The sequence below is a fragment of the Danio rerio genome, chromosome 5 (genome assembly GCF_049306965.1).
Source record: "Danio rerio strain Tuebingen ecotype United States chromosome 5, GRCz12tu, whole genome shotgun sequence".
Taxonomy (NCBI): Eukaryota; Metazoa; Chordata; class Actinopteri; order Cypriniformes; family Danionidae; genus Danio; species Danio rerio.
In genome coordinates this window covers 13,424,872-13,447,389 of record NC_133180.1, presented here as the reverse complement: position 1 = coordinate 13,447,389, position 22,518 = coordinate 13,424,872, and the positions used below count along the sequence as shown (strand labels likewise).

Here is a 22,518-nt window from a genome sequence, read left to right as displayed (position 1 = left end):
GAATAAGGGATATGTGAAGTGAAAGAAGCCAAAAATAAAACCAGATAAATTAAATAAGTAATTAATTTCACTATACAAACACTAAACAAATCTACTGTAAAAAAAAACAAGCAACAAGTGGAACTTAAACTATCCAACGGTCACCTTACTGTTGCCTAATTATAGTGAAGTCATCCACTTTTCTCTGACAATAAATACATTCAATAACTGTGACAGATACAAGATGAGATACTAGTGCTATGTACTTTAAATAAAATATGCGAAATCATGTAATATGAAAGTGTTGGGTTTAAATACTGACATTAAGGCCATTATCAGGTAACAACTTACCAATCAGAATCAAGCAATTCAGAGTTATGTGTTAAATAAAATGAGTTAAATAGTATCTAAACTGTTTAATTGGCTTCATTTATGGGTTTGGTGTAAGAGACTGACCCAATCTGCTCGATGAGTTCTCTGGCCTGTGTGATGATGTTGGCACCGGTGTAACAAACAATCCCAGCCATCTCCATTGAGTACCAACGTGCTCTGAGAATTATAATATGAGCAATGTGGTAAATTGCATAAAAACATTTAGAAAACAAACAGTAATGTCATGATAAGACCTCATCAGGTATATCTGATAGCTCAATACCCTTTTCTCATGACGTATCCGTAAAAGGAGTTGAGGATGCACTTGTGGGCCAGCTGAAGAGACTCATAAAGAATCTCCATGTTCTTGCAGCGCTTCACCTCCGCTGCGTCCCCATTATCCTGTGCTGTAGACAGCTTTTTCTTCCACACCTGGACACATTCATGAATAAATGTGACCCTGAACCACAGAACTTAAGCTGCACATTTATATTTTCGTAATAGCCAAAAATAGATTGTATTGGTCGAAATTATTGATTTTTATTGCCAAAAATCATATTAAGTATAGAATATTAAGTGTAGATCTTTTTCCATGAATCAAATATTTTGTACATTTCCAGCTGTAAATACATCAAAAATAGTTTTTTTCGTTTATTAACATGCATTGCTTTGATCTCTTAACTTTAAAGACAATTTTCTAATGCTGCATTCACACCAGGAGTGGATTAAGTGTCAAGCGTGAGCGATTTACATGTTAAGTCAATGCAAAGACGCGAATAGACATCCTGCGGCGTTATACACGCGAATGAGGTGGCACAAATGACGTGATTCACATGAATGAAGTGGCGCGATTTGAGTGAATTGCTTAAATTGGAAAATCTAAACTTTAGCAGGCATTCGCGCCGCGTTAACCAATCAAGAGCTTTCTCTTGTAGGGGTGTGATTATGACATTGTGCCTGTTGTTGGTGTCAGAAATCCTCTTGCCAACACTGGACCACAGTTCACCAAACTGGGCTCGGCTTAGTCGGAAGCACCGCTGTTTCTAGGGGAGTTGATGAACTCACAGAGCTGGTGCACCTCTGAAAGGATCTAGTGGACTCAGACGAGGCCCCGAACAAATCAACACTGTTTTTCAGCATTCCTAAATCACATAAACACAGCTATTCTCTCAATAAAATCCATGTTAGCCACACAGAAGCCATGCCCATGACATGAATACGCATCTTTTGTGAAGTGAATTTGATGCATGAATGAAGCAAACTTGACGGGCGGATAAAGCGAGCAAACTTAAAAGGCTCACGCGTCTATCCAAGTTCTGGTGTGAACACTGCTCAAGAATATAGATTTTTTTCTCAAGATTCCAAATTTTCAAAGAGGCGGTTCCTGTTCAAATATAGTCATATCCTAACAAATCATAACCCAATAGAAATCATTTTTATTTATTATGAATTTCTATTTCACTTATTACAAACAGGGTGCAAATTACAGAGGGTTTGGGGGTGACTGATCCCCCATAAAGAACATCAAAACAAGATGTGTGTTATATCTCTATATATTTCAAATGACCTTTATATCAAATGATAATAATCATAATTAAAATAATAAATATTATAAAAATACATTTGACCACCCACTAAACCGGTTCATACCACTGAATGCATAAATCGTTCCAATCAGTACAGTGCTTCCCACAGGTTTGAAATATACTTGCTGTGGTGGCTGGATTGAAACACACCCTTTACCCATGGCACATAATTGGTTAACTAAATCCATCCAACAAACAAACATTTTTTTTTTGTTTATTATGACACTGTTAAACACTTTTCAAAGAGTACATTTTTTAATTTTTTTTAGGCTGTTGAAATTAAAAAAAGAAATCCACTTTTTCTCTCATTTGTATAATATTCAGGAGCCATGTCAACCCACTGGTAAAAGCTGCTCTCTCAAGTTCAATTTCAGGTTACTTTATTGACATGACACTTTGTACAGTATTGCCGAAGCATTTAGTACATGAATAAAATGTGTAATATATAACAACATCATCAAATTAATAAAATATCCAGCAAATGAGAAATAAATGACAGAAAAACGGAATAAAAACAGACGATCACTCTGGTTATATCTCATTAACTATTTCTAATGATGTACATACAGTCATCATATTTGGACACAATTCTAACATTTTTGGCTCTATACACCAATACAATCAATTTGAAATTAAATGAACAAGATGTGCTTTAACTGCAGACTGACAGCTTTAATTTGAAAGTATTTACTTCCAAATGAGGTAAACGCTGTAGGAATTGCAACAGTTTCCATATGTGCCTCCCACTTGTTAAGGGACCAAAAGTAATTGTACAATTGGCTTCTAAGCTGCTCCATGGCCAGGTGTGTGTTATTCCCTCATTTTATATATATATATATATATATATATATATATATATATATATATATATATATATATATATATATATATATATATATATATATATATATATATATGTATGTATGTATGTATGCATGTATGTATATGAATGCCATCTAAAATGGCTGCTCTATATATATATATATATATATATATATATATATATATATATATATATATATATATATATATATATATATATATATATACACACATACATACATACATAAATAAATATATATATATATAAATATATATATATATATATATATATATATATATATATATATATATATATATATATATATATATATATATATATAGAGAGAGAGAGAGAGAGAGAGAGAGAGAGAGAGAGAGAGAGAGAGAGCAGACATTTTAGATGGCATTCAGATCTAGAGCACAGACATGGCAAGTGTTCACAAAACACTTCTTTTAAAAAAAGGTGTTTGTATCTACATAAAATACAAAAATAAAGTAAAATGATATAAAGTTTGACCAACAGCAACTTTAATAGCTAGTCAGAGGCTTTCTGTAAGTCAGAATACACTAAACATTCCTCAAAATACTGAAAACATAAATTCATTTTATTAATAAATTAGATATAATTTAAATAAATGCATAAATTTGTTTCACTGAAGCATGAATTACTCAAACTAACATTACCAAAACGGCAGACACAATGTATAACTCGCATCCTGGTTAGAAATACTTAAAATGTGATATATAAATGATTCCTGCCTGCATAATATAATAAATACGGACTTTATATAAAAAAACATATCCTTATGAAGTGATTTTGATTTACTTACTTTTAATAGAGAAACAGATTTATATTACATATGAAACAAATCAAGAGTCTATATATAAAAAAAAAGGTTTAAAAAAATCTGTACCTTGTGGAGTCCTTTAAACTCATATCGACGGTCTCTGAAGGCTCGAACTGTGTCAACATAAAAGGAGTTTTCTCTCTGGCAGATAGTAGTGACTCTCTCCTCCAGCCTGGTCAGGTGAACCTTCTTATAGGCTTTTCTACAGTAGTCTAAGAAAACAAATACACATTTATTAACATACACCTCACATTTTGTACAGATAAAAAGTGAGAGAAACACATGATTTTGGCTGTGTTTAATGTGGACACCCTAGAAAAAAGAGATTGTACTGACCTCCTAAACGCTTCTTCTCATGCCGAGCCTGTTCTTCTCTATTGAGCTCATGGAAAGCACGAGGTGGACCATTAGGAAAAACAGGGGGAAACTTCTCGGACTCCAGTTGCTGCTGAATGCGATGAAACTCACTCCTACTTGCTGGCACTATTAGGAAAAAAAAATGTTTTATTGTTGGTTGCTAATATTATAATAATAGCAAAATTACATTACAGTAGAAGAGCACTGAAGCGCATTATTTAAAAAAAAACATTGTTGTGCAAAATTCTGAGGTTGGTAAGATATTTAAATGTTTTAAGAAGTCAAAAATCCAGTGAAAACAGGAATATTGTGAAATATACTGTTCTATTTTAAAGTCTAATTTATTTCTGTGATGGCAAAATGTTCAGCAACAGTACTACAATTATCAGTGGTACAAGATACTTTGAAAATCATTCTTATATACAGATGCTGAAGGAACATTTCCCACCATTTACATTCTAGAAAACAGTTGGGCCAAGAACATATTTTAGAAGAAAGCATGCTTTTTTTGATGGTTAATAAAGATCAAAAGAACAGTATTTATATTGAACAGTGTCTTCACTTTATTACATTTAATGCATCCTTGTTGACCGTTCATATTTATTTAGTCTAAAAGGAAACATTTTAACATGGAGGCTCAATAGTTAGCACTGTCACCTCACAGCAACAAGGTCGCTGGTTCGAGTCCCAGCTGATCCAGTTGGCATTTCTATGTGGAGTTTGCATGTTCTCGCTGTGTTGGCGTGGGTTTCCCCAGGGTGCTCTGGTTTCCTCCACAGTCCAAAGACATGCGCTATAGGTGAATTGAATAAACTAAATTGGCTGTAGTGTATGTGTGTGAATGAGTGTGTATGGGTGTTTCCCAGTACTGAGTTGCAGAAGGAAGGGCATTCGCTGTGTAAAAGATATGCTGGATAAGTTGGCGGTTCATTACGCTGTGGCGACCCCTGATGAATAAAGGAACTGAGCCGAAGGAAAATGAATGAATGAGAAACATTTTACTGACCAAAAACTTTTACAGTCACCCTAGTTAAAATCAATGCATTTGACATTAAACGTCACTCACTGATCTCTCCTCTCCATTGCCAAGTCATTCTGCGCTGACAGTTTGCCCCAGGTTTATTAAAATCACAGGCGGCACAGGTCGCCTCATCAACCATGGCAGAAGGCTAGAAGAAAAATAAAAAATAAAACATTTGCCTGATTTAATGCCTTTACAGATAAATGCGACAAAAAAAATGTCTAATAATGTCGCTAGAATAAAATTAATAGCTTAAAAGGATAGTTCACCCAAAAATGAATTTGCACACACTTGTTTCAAACCTTTTTGAGTTTCTTTATTCTGTTGAACAAAAAACAAGATATTTTAAAGAAAACTGGAAAACAGGAACCGTTGACTTCAACAGTATTTGTATTTCTTATTATCGAAGTTAATGGTTACAGTTTTTCAGCTTTTTTTTTCCAAATAACTTGTTTTTAAATTGCCAGGTTCTGCTAGTTTACACATTTTTTATTGCCAATCTCAAGCCAATTGTAATCGTTTGTTTTGGTTCAATTTGGAATTTCCCCAGCTATTGCAGACGCGGGGGATCAGAGAGAGACTCCAGCTTGGACCCACCCTGATCCCAAAATATCTTGTTCTGTGTTCAACAGAAGAGAGTATCTAAATTTCAATATTTGGGTAAGCGGTCCCTTTAAGAAGCAGAGAACTGCCCTGTACCTGTAGTCTGTTGGTGAGGATGATGTTGGGGTACATGGCCCCTACATCAAGATGGTAAATAAGAGGACACTCGATTCTGTTGGGCACTTCCTTCAAAGAGACCAGCTTCCTCTTGATCTCATCACACACCTGAAACAGGAAAAATTAAACAATTCAAATGTGAGCAGGCTTTTGTAAAGCAAGCATCAAATGTCCACAGACAAAAAACAACAACAAACCATACTGAACAATAAACACAAGATTGCAACTGACCTCATTAAAGTTGGTAACCTGCTCAAGAGGAATCTTCTCCTCTTCCTCAATTGCATGACGAAGAGTACGTTCCACCCTCTGAATCAAAAAGTCAAACGCTGCGGGATTCTGTTCAAATGAGACAAATCATAAGTAATATGTAGGACAACATGGAATCTGCACGTGAAGCCAATTATTCAATCTATTAATTTACTAACACTCAAAAAATATATATTATCGTTTCTTTTTCAAGCTACTTATTTAAAATGAGCAGAAACAACACAACTCTTGGGATGTTTTTTGGACAACTTAATTGTTTTATGTTCAATCTACTTAAATGTTTACAAACAATTATGCTAAATTGATTTGTGCTGGGAAAGCATAAAGTTGTTGTGTAGAACCCAGCATTTTAACAGTTAATGTAAATGAGTGTAAACATTTATTCAGTTTTCTTTATTAATTTCAGAAATATTATAGAACAATATGCAAATGTTTCGAGAAATTATGTACAATACAACTTGTAAAGTAATATTATTTCTCTTTTAATGGATGTATTATATGAGAGAAGTGCTGTAGCTTTGTTCTAACTGTATATTTTTATGTGTTCCTATGTGAACTCCTACACTAAAAAAATTTCCACATAAATCCAGATCTATTCTTGTTTTTTTAACAATATTCTGCACAGAAAAAGCAAAAAAAAAAAAAAAAAAAGGTCCAGATTCTGTCTGGCCCTGGTAAGATGGAAATACAACATGCTCAGAAACAGTGCTTTGGTTAAAGATGGACTCCTGTTTACCATTTTAAAGCGGCAGGGGATGTCACTGCGAAACACACCAGACTCCAGAGCCTCGACGTGGCCGCCCACATATGTCTCAGAGTCCAATACATGCCCATCATCTGTGAGTTTGTTAAAGACCTGCTCCTGCTTGTTTGGGAAGACGATGTTGACATGGTAGGCCTGAACCATCAACAAGGCTTCGCACAAGGTACCGGAGCCTTTCCGCAAAACCTGTTGTCACATTTGTTCAAAGGTTATTTTAGTAAGTGAAAACTAAACCAACACTAAAACTAGTGGTCAAAAAACATTTTGCTAACTAAATCAAAATAAAAATGAGTGCTGGGCAAAGATTAAATCGCATCCAAAATAAAAATGTGCTTTGACATAATTTATGTGTGTGTATTATATAAATTTTTTTATGTATGTGATACACACAAATACATAAAAACTAAATTATAATAAAGCATTTTACTTAGAATGCTACACTGAAATTTAAATTTATACATTATTTGTATTATAATATATATATATATATATATATATATATATATATATATATATATATATATATATATATATATATAAATATATATATATATAGATAGATAGATAGATAGATAGATAGATAGATAGATAGATAGATAGATAGATAGATAGATAGAGAGAGATAGATAGAGAGAGAGATAGATGGATAGATAGATAGATAGATAGATAGATAGATAGATAGATAGATAGATAGATAGATAGATAGATAGATAGATAGATAGATAGATAGATAGATAGATAGATATACACACACACACAGTTTCTGTTTAACAGAGAGATTTTTTTAACACATTTCTAAACATAATAGTTTTAATAACTAATTTCTAATAACTGATTTATTGTATCTTTGCCATGATGACAGTAAATAATATTTGACTAGATATTTTTCAAGACATTTCTATACAGCTTAAAGTGACATTTAAAGGCTTAACTAGGTTAATCTGGTTAACTAGGCAGGTTAGGGTAGTTAGGCAAGTTATTGTATAATGATGGTTTGTTTTGTAGACTATAGAAAAAATATATAGCTTAAAGGGGCTATTAATTAGACCTAATAATAAATGGGCTAATAATTAGACCTTAAAAATGTTTTTTTATTAAAAACTGCTTTGATTCTAGCCAGAATAAAACAGATAAGACTTTCTCCAGAAGAAAAAATATTATCAGACATACTGTGAAAATTTCCTTGCTCTGTTAAACATAATTTGGGAAATATAAAAAAAAAAAGAGAGATAAAAATTCAAAGGGGGCGAATAATTCTGACTTTAACTGTGTGTATTTCGGAAATATATGTATGCATGTGTACTTAAATATAGAATACACAATAATTATATTTGCTACACAAACATATATTTCACATAAGTCAAAACAAACTTTTATTTTTTGCCCAGCACTAAAAAATAGAATAAAAAGAATAAATAAATGAAAAAATCCAACTAAACGAAACAAACAACAGCTACTAAAAAACTAAATGAAATAATAAATATTCAGCAAAACGAAATAATCGTTTTATCTTATTAATCAAAATTAATAAGCACATATTCTGTGACAAAAAATCTGAACTGCAGCTGTTTAGAGATACACACATATATATATATATATATATATATATATATATATATATATATATATATATATATATATATATATATATATATATATATATATAAAACATCAATTCTATATAATGAAAATGTGTTGAACTGTTCTTCATTTGCTAAAAAATGTAAAATATATGTGTTTATCTGCAAATACAGAATAATCTTCAATACGGAAAATATTGTCTGAATTCTTTATCATTTTTAAGTTTTATTCTTTGCATTAATTTGGTGTTGGATTTAATTTCTGTTAATAACTGTGCAAACACTAAAATTTGCTCTGATTGGCTAAACTAGAATTATTAAAACTAAATGTGATTTTTTAATAGAAATTTTGCTTACAAATAACAACTAAACTAATAAAACTACCTAAAAACAAAATAAAACTAAACTGAATTGTACAGAAAATTTAAAACAGTATAGAAATAAAAAATGTTTTAAAAATACAAAGCTATAATGACCTTGATGTGTCCACAAACACAAGGTAACAACTAGATATTATATTACAGATTTGATTCATTGAGCAGCAAAAATCCAAATGAAGACACAGACCTCATCAGGTTCCATAGGGATAATAGTGCAGAGGGCAAAAATGAAGGGATGAACATATTTCATGTAGAGGTAGTATGTAGCCACAGCGTCAGACACTGAATAGGTGGCCAGGGTCTAAAACACAAACACAATAAACAAAAGTAAGCACTGTCATACAGAGTTAAGAAATTAGGAATAGGTGTACATGATTATTGCACACATATGGCATATAAGTTCTTGAATTTCTTTGTACAGTCAGAATACATTTTAGTATTAAAGTTAAATACTAAAAAACGTCTGTACACATATTTCACACAAACATTTGTGCATATGTTTCATGAGTGAGACCTTTTGTCTGTGAGGACATGTTCATAAATCAAGCATCTGACTAAATATTTAAGCAAACACTCATCAGCACAAGTGATCGCCAAGAATGAAAGATGAAAATTAGACCTGTGGTTCTTCAGTGGCCATGCGGCACATCTCCTCTGGGTCCAGCTCTACAGGGTCATAGCCTAATTTAGCTTTTGCTGCAGCCTTGAGGTTATGACTTCCTACAGGCAGGTAACTGTCTCTCTTTACCCACCTGAACAAAGCAAGAGGATATTATGATATACATGGACTACAACTATAATGCCATACAAACCAAACCGAACCAAAACCAGCTATAAAAAAAACATGTCAGCCACCTGAGGCAGTCCATGTGAATAGCCTGGCTGGCTTTATATTCTCCCTGATTGTCCTTTTGGAAGCCGATCTCCCGATGCATACTCAGACCTAACTGGGCAGCTCTGGCTTCTACAAATGGCCTAAGGACACACAGGCACAAATCCATCATAAAACATAAGTCACAGTTTTTATGCATGTAGTTTATTTAAAATCCTATCCTACCAGTCAAAGAAATCCCCGTTGTAGGTGACAAAAATATTTGGCTTGGTCTCATGGACGTGCTCAAACCATCTCTGAATGAGAGAGGCCTGAAAGCAAGCAGAATGTTTTTTAAAGTGAAAACATTTTACCAGTTGTTCACATAATTACTGTTTAATCTTACCTCATCAGGCTCATTAAATATAGTGAAAGGGCCCTCATATTCAGGTTTTGGGGTGAACTCAAAGTCTTCAATGTCCTCAGACACAATTTCTCTGTTTGTGATGAGGAAACCCTAAAAAAGTAGGACATAAATGTCAGTGTCATGTATTAAACATTAATTCCTTCATGCAAATACTCCAGCTGACCCTCCTGCGCGAGTTGTTTTTTATTGTGACCGTTATTTTGAACGCAACACGTCTAGTTTATCACTACATGCAACAGTCCCAATGACTTATGTATACATCATATTTTGCTTATTTTCTGTAAACATTCACAAACATCCTGATTATATTGTGAAATATCTGATATTCCGATTGTCAATATATGTAAGAACCTGTATTTCGTCTTTTAAACAGGTTGAAAACTATCCTATTACTTGATTTGACTGGTGATGGGCACCGCCATGTTTAGTCTGCTGGATTTACAGCATGTTTATTCATAATTTTCTTCCAAAATACATAAAAGTATGTGGCTGTTTAACTGGAAGAGAAATAGCGCAAATGTTCTAACAACATAAAAAATGTGTGCTGTATTTTACGTGAATAAAAGCACATCGTCCAGTAAAGGGGTTCACTCGTCAAAAGTGTCGCTCGGCAATGCGCCGCTGAGCGCCACGCAGTGCCATGCATTTTAAAATTCTAAACATGGGTTTCTATCAGGTTACACACACCTGTCCGGCTGTCCGCAGCACCCAGCCATGACTCAGGACACTGTTCATATTTCTGCCACGCCACAGAGCGCCATCTGAATACTTTATTTTAAATAGTATGCGAATGTGCGTGTCTGGCGTGCGATACTTTCAACTGTCAACTGCTTTATACTGATAATTATTAATGCCATCCCCATTGACAACAGCATGTATTTAACAAAGCATAAATGTTGTGTTTTGCTAGTAGTCATGTGTAATTGAATGTCTGAAACCTAAAATAAATGTTATTTGTTTTAAAACACTGATAAATGATGATAATTATGATGTCAGATTTAAGTATTAGATTGAACTGTTGATTGCATTGTTTCTGATTATATATCTGTTGTTTCTTTTGTCCTATTTCTGTTTTCATAAGTTTCTCCAAATTTTAATTAAATATTACTCTGTCTCATGTACAGACCTTTGGTTATTCTTGTGGCTGTTTTAAAAAATGTGCTTTATAAATAAATGAGCAGTTGATGACGTGCATTCTGAACGTCAAAATCACACCAGTGTGATCATATGCTTCAAGTACCAGCCTGGACTGATCACTCAAGTGTGGTCATATGCGTAAAAGGATTAAATATGACATGAATAAAACTGCCAATAAAATCTTTATATACTCTGACTAGTCTATCATCAAATGGTGTTACCTGTCCATCTATCATGTATGATATCATCATGATCTGGTCTGTTTCAGCATCAGGAAACTTCAGAGGAAGTTTAGTGGTCTCAATATCAAAAGCCAACACAACAGGATCCTTAGAGAGACACAAAAATACAGCACTGATTTAATGACAAAAGCAGGACCCACACTTAAAAAAGTGGAATAATATTATCGACACACAATCTTCAAGGGATAGTTCTTCCAAAATTGAAAATCCTGCCATAATTTCCTTATCCTAGTTCCCAACCTGTTTGAGTTTCTTTGTTCTGTCTTCTGTTGGGTGAATTGTTTTAAGCTTAAATTCATTTTTTTTATTTGTTTACTTAATTTTTACCATTTTTCGCCAGGGGTGGGTGGGAAATAAAAGAAATTGAAGTTGGTTGCTATTCTCGTTTATAACAATGGATGTGACATTATTTCCACCTGTTTAATACAAATTTGATCACACAAAAAATGCTGGGGGGAAAAACAGCCACTTACTTTAGTTCTTCAGTTTACCATGATTTGTGATCAACAAAAGAAAGAAGTTAATAAAAGTTTTGAACCACTTTAAGTAACTAATAAGGAAATACAATTTTGGAAGAGGTGAATTATCCCTTTTAAACAGCAGATATAGTCTAAACAAAATCACAAGCAAGTAAAACATGCAAGAGCTTCTTGAAATAAAAGAGCTTACAGGTCTTTCCACAAGGTCGTCCCTGCGCACAATCTCAGGAGGATAAGCACTTCCTCTATACCGCACATTATACCAGTGAGCCTGTCAGAAATCAGAGCAGTCAATCGAGGTCTCAAATCAATATTAAACACAATATCATTCACGCAGTCTCCCTACCACGTGAATCTTTAAGTCAATAGAAACGCGGACGTGATAGGGCACATCATATTCCCGCATGTCTAGGATGTTGTCTAGCTGCTCGGTCATCTTTTTTGACGATCCACCCTCATCCTCCGTCACTACACTCCCACCAACCAAAGCGCTGGAACACAGAAATGATGCTTCATTTTATTTGCAGCAAAAATGAACAGTGTCAACAGCAAGAAGAGTTTTTAAATATTATTTTACCATTATTTTAATGGTTTAGATCCTTTTTTTCTTTTGCATTGTTTCAACATAAAGGTTTTAAAGGCACAGTGTGTAACAAACAAATGCTGCATGCCAATTTGCAGACAATCCGTCCTAAATAGTATTTGAAAATAGAATTAGTATGTCCCAAATCATAGTATGTTGAAAAGAGTATGCCAAAGGTGTCCGGATGGTTAACTATTTCCGGTAAAAATTTTAAGTGCAAAACCATCCATACTCTAACCACCAATATTGCCCAAAGTACATTGCGCGTTGGACGTGAATTCAATTAGAACTACAAACACGGGTGAAAATTATGGACACATAAGACCAACCGTCAAGTAGAGAGGCTTTGGAAAAGATGTTTTTATGACTGTTAATTAATATCTAGCCCACTGGAAAATATTTAAATGGCGTGTTCTGTGATATATTTCATCTGCAACAACAATACTGAACTTTTATAAAGACGTGTTTGGACAATAACGTCTGAATGCATGATTATTCAAAGACCTGAGGAGATTTTTCTGCATGAAAGACTTCTTCCTTCACAAAAAAAGTACATACTTCCAGGGCATAGTACAAGTACGCAAACTAGGATGCAGCAACAGACGTAGTTTGATGACGTTATGACTGTGGAATCATGGGTGTTTTTTGTATGTTCATTTTAGTTTTTAAGTAGCCTATATTTATAACAGCTATTGCTATAACAGGATTCACCCAAAAATAAAATTGTCATACTCATATAATATGAGTTTCCTTTTTTATTGAACACAAATGAAAAATAATATCCATAGCAGCAAAAAATAAATATTATTTTGTGTTTAAGCGGAGGGAGAGTAAACAAAGACAGAATTTTTCCCTGAAAATTATTTGTCAGGAGACAACTTTGTACGATTTTGATCAACAGATCACCTCTCGCGTTATTTAAATCACATGTATGTAAGCATTTAGGCTTTCCTGTGAAATACAATGATGACAGAGGAAGCCGTGGTAGGTTATTCAGGATTTGCTGGATTTCTTAGGTTATTAAAGGTGTTTTCTGTCACTATTTGTTTAGCCTGCATTAATGCATTAAGAGTAAGCTGCACGAATAATCATTAAAAGATCGGGATCTCAACACCCACACAAAATAAATTATAAATGATTGTGATTTTCATGTTTATTAATCCTTCAAATCACTGCATTTAAATCTGTGTTTGAAAAATGCAAAAATCAAGAAAGAGATTGAGGTTTTAGTCTTTTGAGTTAGTTATGAAGTTACAAACAGTCAAATAACAAAAAAGTAGTGGGATAACTGTTTATAGTTTAGATATAACCACTTATGTTTATGGTAAAGATTAAATCATGTGTTCAAAAATGAAAGTTGTAGGCAGCACTTACATTATTTAACCAAAACATGGCAACAAAAAGCCATCAAAAAATAAGCCACTGAATAATTCTTCAAAAATGACACATCCAGCAATGAAACGAAGTTTTATGAGTGAATATCTGACTCATTTATTGAAAATTTGATTAAAAATTAATACAGCTTGTACAAATTATGTTAGATTCATGCATTGTGTTATCAGAAACAGTACAGTAACAGTGGTTTTTTCACAAAACTGAATATTTTACTATTTATTTTTATTCAGCTGATTATTTCTTTATTTTATTTCATGAAACCAAAAGTTTCTTGCAGTACTGTTTTTGTAATAAATGGCTGATCTGAAAAATGGTCCGGTCAGTGACACAAAAAAAAAAAAAAAACATAATGTGATACAAACCGTACGATTTGTGATCCATTACACCACTAATATGCGTCAATAGAGCATTTTGGTTTCATATTTAGAGAAATTCTACTCTCCTACTCATTTCTCTTTATCATTTATTTTATTTAATTACGTAATTTTGTATTGTTATTATTATTATTATTATTATTAATGTGGATGTAAAGATTGTGAATCTAAACTAATTGTCACCTGAGTCTTTTGTCAAATTTAAAAAATATTAATCCCTTCAATGCCTTTCTGATTTTGTTCAAGCACTGTAATTAAAAAAAATCCATTGTGTATAAAAAAATCATAATAATTGTGGTTTACATTTTATCCCACAGGACTCCTGCAGCAATCATGTTTATGAATGAACTAAAGTATTCACAGAGAAGATGCAGTGCTGTTTGATCAGACTACAAACATTTTAGGCTTCTGTTATAATGCTGCGCTGTGTGGTCTAATTAAACACAACATATTAAAGCATCTTTGGTGTTTCCCTGTCTTCTATAAAATAAAACCATACAGTGAGGGTGTGTTATTAGCATGAAGACACAGGACATGGTCTGTAACATTGGATAAAGTTGCTTATTTCTATAAAATTAAACATTATGTGAGAGATTTGGCAAAATGCAGGTACATACTGCAAGTCATAAAATATATAACCCTCTTCTAGTGGTTTTTGATCCTTCAATGAAAAAAATCTTACATGTTGTGCCTTTAAAAAGCAGGACATTTGCATCTACAGTGTGCTTTCTTGGCAATGCCAAAGTGTGAATACCTGGACAGCATGCTTGTATAGGCATCATTAGACTTCTCTCTCTCCCTGTTCTTGCGGACAGCAGGTGAGATCTCTCTTTTTACTTTAATAAGATCATCCACAGTGTTAAAAGAGAGTTTGATGTAGTTCCTCTTTAGTCCGACCAGGTGGTTAGGCTTTGAAGGACACAGAACAATTAAATAAGTGAAATGATCCAGTACAAATATGAGATTGATTAACATTTACATTTACATTTAGCCATTTAGCAGACACTTTTATCCAAAGCGACTTACAAATGAGGACAAGGAAGCAATTTACACAACCAAGAGCAACAATGAATAAGTGCTATAGGCAAGTTTCAGGTCTGTAAAGTCTAAGAAGGGAAGTATTAGTAGTATTAGTGTTTTTTTTTTTTTTTTTTTTTTTGGTACAGTTAGTGTGATATTCAGAGAGGCAATTGCAGATTAGGAAGTGTAGTAGAGACTAAATAGTTGGGTTTTTAGTCGTTTCTTGAAAGTAGCGAGTGACTCTGCTGTTCTGATGCAGTTAGTTAACATATAATGGTATATATTCAAATAACATAACAACAATAGGTAGCGCTGCACAATATATCATTTGAGCATCGATATCACAATGTGTGCATCTGCAATAGTCACATCACAAGATATGCAATGTTGAGTTAGGACTATAGATGACCAGAAACCACAGGTTCAAACACATGAGATTCGCTGCAGAATAGAACAGTAATAGAGTGAAAGTTTATCATCTGCATGTGTTTTGAAGGCTTGTGGCTGTGTGTGCATTTGAAGAGAATTAAAAACATTTCAGCAGCGCATAAAGAAATAATTAATAAAGATTATTTTTATGGTGAAGACTATGCAATGCTATTTTACCTTTGATTATTCAATTTCTGTACCTGAATACTGTTGCACAAAGTTTATTTCACTTTTATATTTGCTCAATTGTTTATGACTGTAGTTTGTATATAATAAAGTTACATAAAAATATATTTATATTTCACTCCCCTAAAAAATAATCCCAAGTAATGACGTTTAGGTCATCTGGTGAAATTATATCGCAATATATATTGCAGAGAAAATAAAATATATCGCAATATACAATTTTTCCAATATTGTGCAGCCCTAACAATTGGTTTATAAATCAGAATGAGTTTTATTTGCAAAGCGTGCGCAAACTCAGAAGGAATTTTTTCTGGTTTACAGGAGCTGAGTGTAGATACATCCATATCAGCAAAAAAAGAGCATGAAAGGACATTAAATAAGTGGGAAATAAAGTAAACAAAATCATAAAAAAACTATATATACATTATATATTATATAGAGCTGCACGATTCTTGCTAAAATGAGAATCGCGATTTTTTTGCTTATAATAAAGATCACGATTTTCTCACGATTCTGTAGATGTAAAATAAAGGTATGGTAAAAACAAGCATATGGCACACCATCGATAAGAATATTATGTGTAGGTCTACTGGTATCTATAAATAATTCTATTCCACTTATAATAATTCTGATGTTGAATTATTATGTTTGAGATAAATGCTTGCAATCTGTCATATTAGACAATTTTATTCACTGGTAAAATCAGACATTTGCCATTATCAAATTATATTCAACAATATATAGGCTAGAGTAGTTATACTGACATTGTAAACATTTATTTTCATGCACAACTGTGTGTTCGCTATAAAAGAAAAAACAAATACAAAATGCTTGTCGTAATCATAACTCTAAAATGCGATATGATTATTTAAATGAAGTGCACACTTTCGGTTTCATTTTGACTGCTAAGTGCTTGTTCATACTTCGCGCGCGGCTCCCAAACCATCACTCTGTGCCACAAACAGAATATTATTTGCAACTGTATTACCTGTTACTCGCAACATATGCAGGTTCTTTTCACTAAAGTAGGCGCGCGCGCGTCTATCATTAAGTAGATGTGATAACAGCTCACGGTCAGCAGCTCATGTCACGTGTGATTTCCCAATCGCGAAAACATCATGTTTAGACTAAAATGACATTTTTAGGTGAATTATACCTTATAAATACAGTATGTGACTCATTCAACATCATTTGGAGGTGTCAGTGTCACTGAGCAATGTGTGTGAAACAATGAAAAGACTCGTGCAGCCGCCTTTTCTTCTCTCCTGAACTTGAAAATATGATTGACAGAATCGTAGAAATGCTGGATTAAGATCGTCTAAGGGGTCGAATCGAGATCGCGATCTTTTATTGATTAATTGTGCAGCTCTAATATTATAAATACACACACACAAAAACATCTAGATGATTTATGTGCAATATGTGCATTGTTGACTATTTTAACTGTAAAAATGAAAAAATAAAATAAAATAAAATTTGGCTTTTAAATTAGACAAACAACATAAACACAATAACAGCATTGTTTAATGCCATAAAAAACAGGTAACAACTGACAGCAATTTAAAGTCTGATATGGCCTAAGAAAAAAAATTATTTTGTGAGCAACAAATACCACACAAAAAACATTGTGTTTGCACTCAATTCTGATAAATAATGTCAAAAAACGAGTAATATCACTTACCAGATCTAAATCTTCCTTTGGCACAGATTCAAGCTTCGCTACTTTCCCTTGGAACTTCTTTGACAGGAAGGAGATCACTTCTCTTTCAGTGTTCTTTAGTAGGCACAAAAAGACACACAGTGATTCATCCAATCCATCCAACACAATGCGTTTTTATCCATAGCAAAAACTAAATCTAACTCACCTTTTTAGTGGCAATATAGAAATATGGCTTGTAGGGAAGAGCAACCTATAATGAAAAACATAAAGAACAGTATATAAAGTCTTTGACCTGCTCTGTTTATGTGATTCAAGATTAAACACAATATTGGTCAAACTTTTGGGTCAAGTTTTAAACACTTAAACTGACTAGAAATGCATCCTCTGCATTAAAACAGCATATTAGACTGAATGCGGAAGTAATGATGCTAAAATATACATTTTTCATCACATTAGCAAAATACATTAAGTAGAAAATCATTGTATTTCAAATCTTGCTGTCTATGGCAATATTACTGTATCATATAAGTATCAAACTTTTGATTAGTAGTGTATTTTTATTTAACTTGAGAATCCTTTAGTATTACAATTGAAAGAAGAATTGAGGTAATATCACACCTTGAATCTGTTTCCATCTTCCTGTATGAAGTAATAGTCCACAGCACTGATCATTCGTTTGTCATCATCCAGAATCTCAGTCTTTAAAAAACACATACACACAAACATCATCATCATCAAACATCAGAGTATCCTTTTGTGTGACGTTCAAATCCTTCGACATATTTAGCAAGATTATCAGTAGAATATGCAAGGAAAGCTTATTGGCCAGGAAATGAATATGTTTAAGTGTCTTCATGTTTATTTTTACCGGGTGCATGTTGATAAGCCATCCTGTTTTCTCCCCAGGCTCCTTCATCCGTTCAAAGCCGAAACGCTCGTCCATACTGTCAGTGAACTGACTGCGCTCCAGGCGCTTGACAGCAGACAAAGCTGACGCATCATCCCTAAAAAAATATCAATAATCAGTTGAACACTTGAACTGTAAAAGCACAAAGTCCTATTTCAGGAGAAACATTTTACACTGAGGTAAAGTTGGGTTACTATTCACACATTCAGACTTTCTCCGATATTTAACTTCATAATTTTATCATTTAATATAATTTCCAAAAAAGTATTTTTTTTTAATAAATTTTAAATAGTGATATCATATTACCAGCCAATGACTATCAAAGTACAACATTGTTCACAGTTAATTAAATGTTTTCAAGTCATACTTCCATGTGATTTCAGACCGAATATTCAAAGTACAATGTAAACAATATAGGAAACATGTCACAAGTTGTTGATGAATGAACGTGCGGATATGAAACAACTTTACCTCAATTTTCTAACTCTTGCATAATCATCTTACACTACTTTTTAAGACATAATTCATACAAACAATTTATAAATAAAAGTGCCAACATCTTACAATAATGAACATTTGCTATTATACAGTAGCTAGCATAAACTAAAAGCAAGCAACACATTTTAGCAAGCAACAGCATTTATTAATGTCTGTTAATGTTAATTAATTAACAAATAAAGTCTGGATTTTAATCGTGCATAATCTTCCCAGAAACCTACATTGGATAAATTAATAAATGCTACAGAGACTCATTTTATTATTAATTCATGGTAATTAATATAGTCATCTAATGATAAGAAATGGAATATTATGGTTACCATGCAGGGCTCGAAATTAACTTTTTTACTTGGTAGCACCGGTGCTCCCAACTTCAAATATTTATGAGCACAAAAAATTTTTTAGGAGCACCAGAAAAAATTTAGAAGCACCCACCAAAAATAAATGAGCACCGCTGCAAATTGTTTTTAAGGGATTTATTGTATTTTAAAACAACATTAATAGGACTGACAAAAACCAGAAACAACTATCTAACTAATGCTGCGAAGACATTGATATTTGTGTACAATAATTCCAAAATGAATGTCTAATAATTAGGCCATAGAATATTAATGATGATAAAAAATGACAATAATAGTAACAATGAATTCCATTTCTCATTATGATACTGCCTTGAATGTGCATGAATGTAGGTTATCTGCTATAAAAAGTCTGTTACTTTATGAATATAAAATAATTGTATAGTTTGCATCAAACAAAAATGAAGCATTGCAGTAAGAAATATTTATTTTGTACTGCTGTACGAAACCAAAACAGGTCGCACTACAACCATTATCTGCAGTCGCACTTATGCGCCCAAATATATTATGAGGTCGCATAGATTAATTTTCGGGCGCATATGCGACCAAAATGGTCGCAATTTCGAGCCCTGCCATGTAAAAGCTATTTCAAAGTAATAATAAAAACTACAGTACATAAACAACACTTAAAAACTGAGACAAACAATAAATAAATAAACTGTTACTAAAACATGCCAATATTGTGACCAACCATATATTGTAACATGCCACAATATACAATTTCATAAAATGTCTTGAAAAAAAAAAAATCTTCTAAATCCTGATGAATTCTCAACTACCCAAATCTTGACTGTAAACTTTTAACATATGAGAATCAAAATCTAAATTAAATATTAAAGCTCTAGAAAATAATTTAATATTGTTTGTAAGGGGATCTCCTCTGAGATTGGTATGCTTTTTTAGAAATTATAATAATAATATTTCACAGATTTCTGTATGTCCCCCTGGGCCTGACTCTACTGTTGTTGGATCCATTTGTTTCTCCAATAAAAAAAAAATGCAATCATAAAATTTGGTCTTCATGTCATCTCAAATTCCTCTTCCATTTCTTATTGGAATAACCTTTTTGATGATATTAAATGGTCGTTTGTTATGTCACTCCCCCAGAATATTTTTTAAACAAATAAATTTAAAGAAATATCTTTTAAAATTATTTAGATTTTATGCAGTTAAACAATTTTTACAGACATTTAAAATGACATTGACGTCTCTTGCTCTTTCTGTGAGACTTAGTCTGTTGCTAACTTATTTTGGGAATATCCCTTTGTTAAATCTTTCTGGTCTGATACGAGTACTCTAATTGTCCAAAAGGTTTGTGGTGATTTTTCTTTAAGCTATAGACATAATATTTTGGGATTATCAATAAAAAAACAAGTGCTTAATTCAAGTTTTTGTATTAACCTATTATTATGTATTGGAAAGTTTTTTTTATATACATCAGTGTAAATATACTTAATGTAAACCAAACTTTGTATTTTTTAAACAAGAATTGAATCTGTACTCGAATACCATTTCGGAGCCTTATGACAAGAAAGCTATTAAAACTTCTTAAACGTGCTTTATTTATTATTTTGCATTAATTTTATAATTTTTTCATGTGCCCTCTCTCTCTATTTTAATTTATTATTTTATTGTCTTTTTCTCTTTCTCACTTTCTTTCTCTTTGCCATACCATTGTATTACTTCTTTAAAATTTGTCATTCTTTTTTTTTTTGTAAAAAACTTAATATCTATATTTGCATTGTTTGTATTATACTTATTTTTCTGTATTTCATTGTAATTGCACGTTTATTGCAATATATATATATATATATATATATATATATATATATATATATATATAGTGCTTAGCATAATTGAGTACACCCCATTTTGAAAATGACTACTTGTGTCCATTCCTCAGTGAATATAGGTAGTGTATATTGGTTTATTTAAACAGATTTATTAAACAGATATATTTATTTGAATTATATTTCAGTCGCCGAGTATCTTCAGAAATAGAAAGATAATACAATTAAAGTCAAGAAAGATATTGCAAAAAAAATAAAAAATACAACCTACAAAATTTTAACTAAACTTTTTCAATTTTTTTGCTTCTCTCGATTTTTCCTCTTTTTTAAAATTGTATTTAATATTTTTCTGTAACAAAAATTTGGATGTACTAGTTTTTGGTCTATTATCGTAAGTTATTTAGTTAGATAAGCTCCAGATTTGGCTTCAGTACTGACTATTCTGATGTATATGTACAAATGTAATAATGTATAGCTTCCTATTAAATATATGAATTTAAAAGAGAGATTTGTGAGTGGGTGTACTCATATATGCGGAGCACTGTAAGTCCTGAAACCAACATTGACTAAATAAATAAACGCTACAGACGTATTTGATTATCAATTCATGGTAACTAATACAGTTGTTTAATATTAAGAAATAATAATAAGAAGAAGATGAAGTAATAATAAACACTTCAGCACATAAACACTAAAAACTGATTAAATAAATAAATAACTAAAAACATCAATATTGTGACCATATACTGTAGCATGCAACAATATACATTTTAAAACAATTTTATCCTGAAATAGTGATGAATTCTCAACTACTCAAATCTTGACTGTAAGCTTTCAAAATATTATATCATAATCTATATTAAATAGCAAAGCTATTAGCATCCTATGTAACATTTCTGCTAGCTCTGAATCAAATTTAAGCATTGCTAACGTTAGCTGAAATATCTGTCAACATTATGAGTACTTACTGCTGGTTGTCTTGATCTCCACCTCGGTCAGCTTTATATCGTCCACTGTTTTGTAAAACCATTTCTCTCTAGAGTCTGAAGACTTTCAAATCAGTTACTGAATACTAGAAAACAAGGTAGTTGTTGTCACATTTACTGTACACAACTTGACCGGTCATCTGTCTTCACACAGTTTTAGCGCGAGAGAACCAATATTGCAGCTGCTGCTCCTTTAGATAACGATAAAAACGTAATTCGTCCTCATAAAAGTAAACGATTGACGTTATCACATTGGATATTATTGTACCTAAATATTACTAACGTTGTTCACACTGTGACGACATAGAAATTTGGCGCGTTTTGTGTTGTTGCCGCGAGATCCAGTCACTTTCCTGCTTTGCGTCCGCCCCTTACTGTTTCACCCAATGAAAATGCAATCTCACGCCTACGTGTTTTACGTAAGCTTTGATTGAGTTTAGTTTTTACTTGTTCTGAATTTTTGTACGTTTAAGAGTATGAATAAAAGTTTAAGATGATGAAATGTGATATATGGTGATGAATAAAAATCGTGCAATT

General features: G+C 32.4%; 1 protein-coding gene across 1 annotated transcript in view; it reads right to left on the bottom strand.

Annotated features, from left to right (window-relative positions):
* The window catches only part of pole (polymerase (DNA directed), epsilon), a 57,709-nt gene extending 35,539 nt beyond the window's left edge, over positions 1–22,170 (bottom strand). The window contains 22 exon segments of the mRNA NM_001128523.1: positions 436–528; positions 635–783; positions 3,674–3,819; positions 3,944–4,090; positions 5,031–5,133; positions 5,685–5,813; positions 5,937–6,044; positions 6,712–6,924; positions 8,886–8,999; positions 9,318–9,450; positions 9,554–9,673; positions 9,756–9,841; positions 9,916–10,026; positions 11,295–11,402; positions 11,985–12,065; positions 12,141–12,285; positions 14,901–15,055; positions 17,463–17,555; positions 17,647–17,691; positions 18,060–18,140; positions 18,310–18,445; positions 21,964–22,170. Coding sequence (NP_001121995.1) covers positions 436–528; positions 635–783; positions 3,674–3,819; positions 3,944–4,090; positions 5,031–5,133; positions 5,685–5,813; positions 5,937–6,044; positions 6,712–6,924; positions 8,886–8,999; positions 9,318–9,450; positions 9,554–9,673; positions 9,756–9,841; positions 9,916–10,026; positions 11,295–11,402; positions 11,985–12,065; positions 12,141–12,285; positions 14,901–15,055; positions 17,463–17,555; positions 17,647–17,691; positions 18,060–18,140; positions 18,310–18,445; positions 21,964–22,025 — 2,558 coding nt within the window. The 5' untranslated portion in view covers positions 22,026–22,170.
* Between the last annotated feature and the right edge of the window lie 348 nt (positions 22,171–22,518).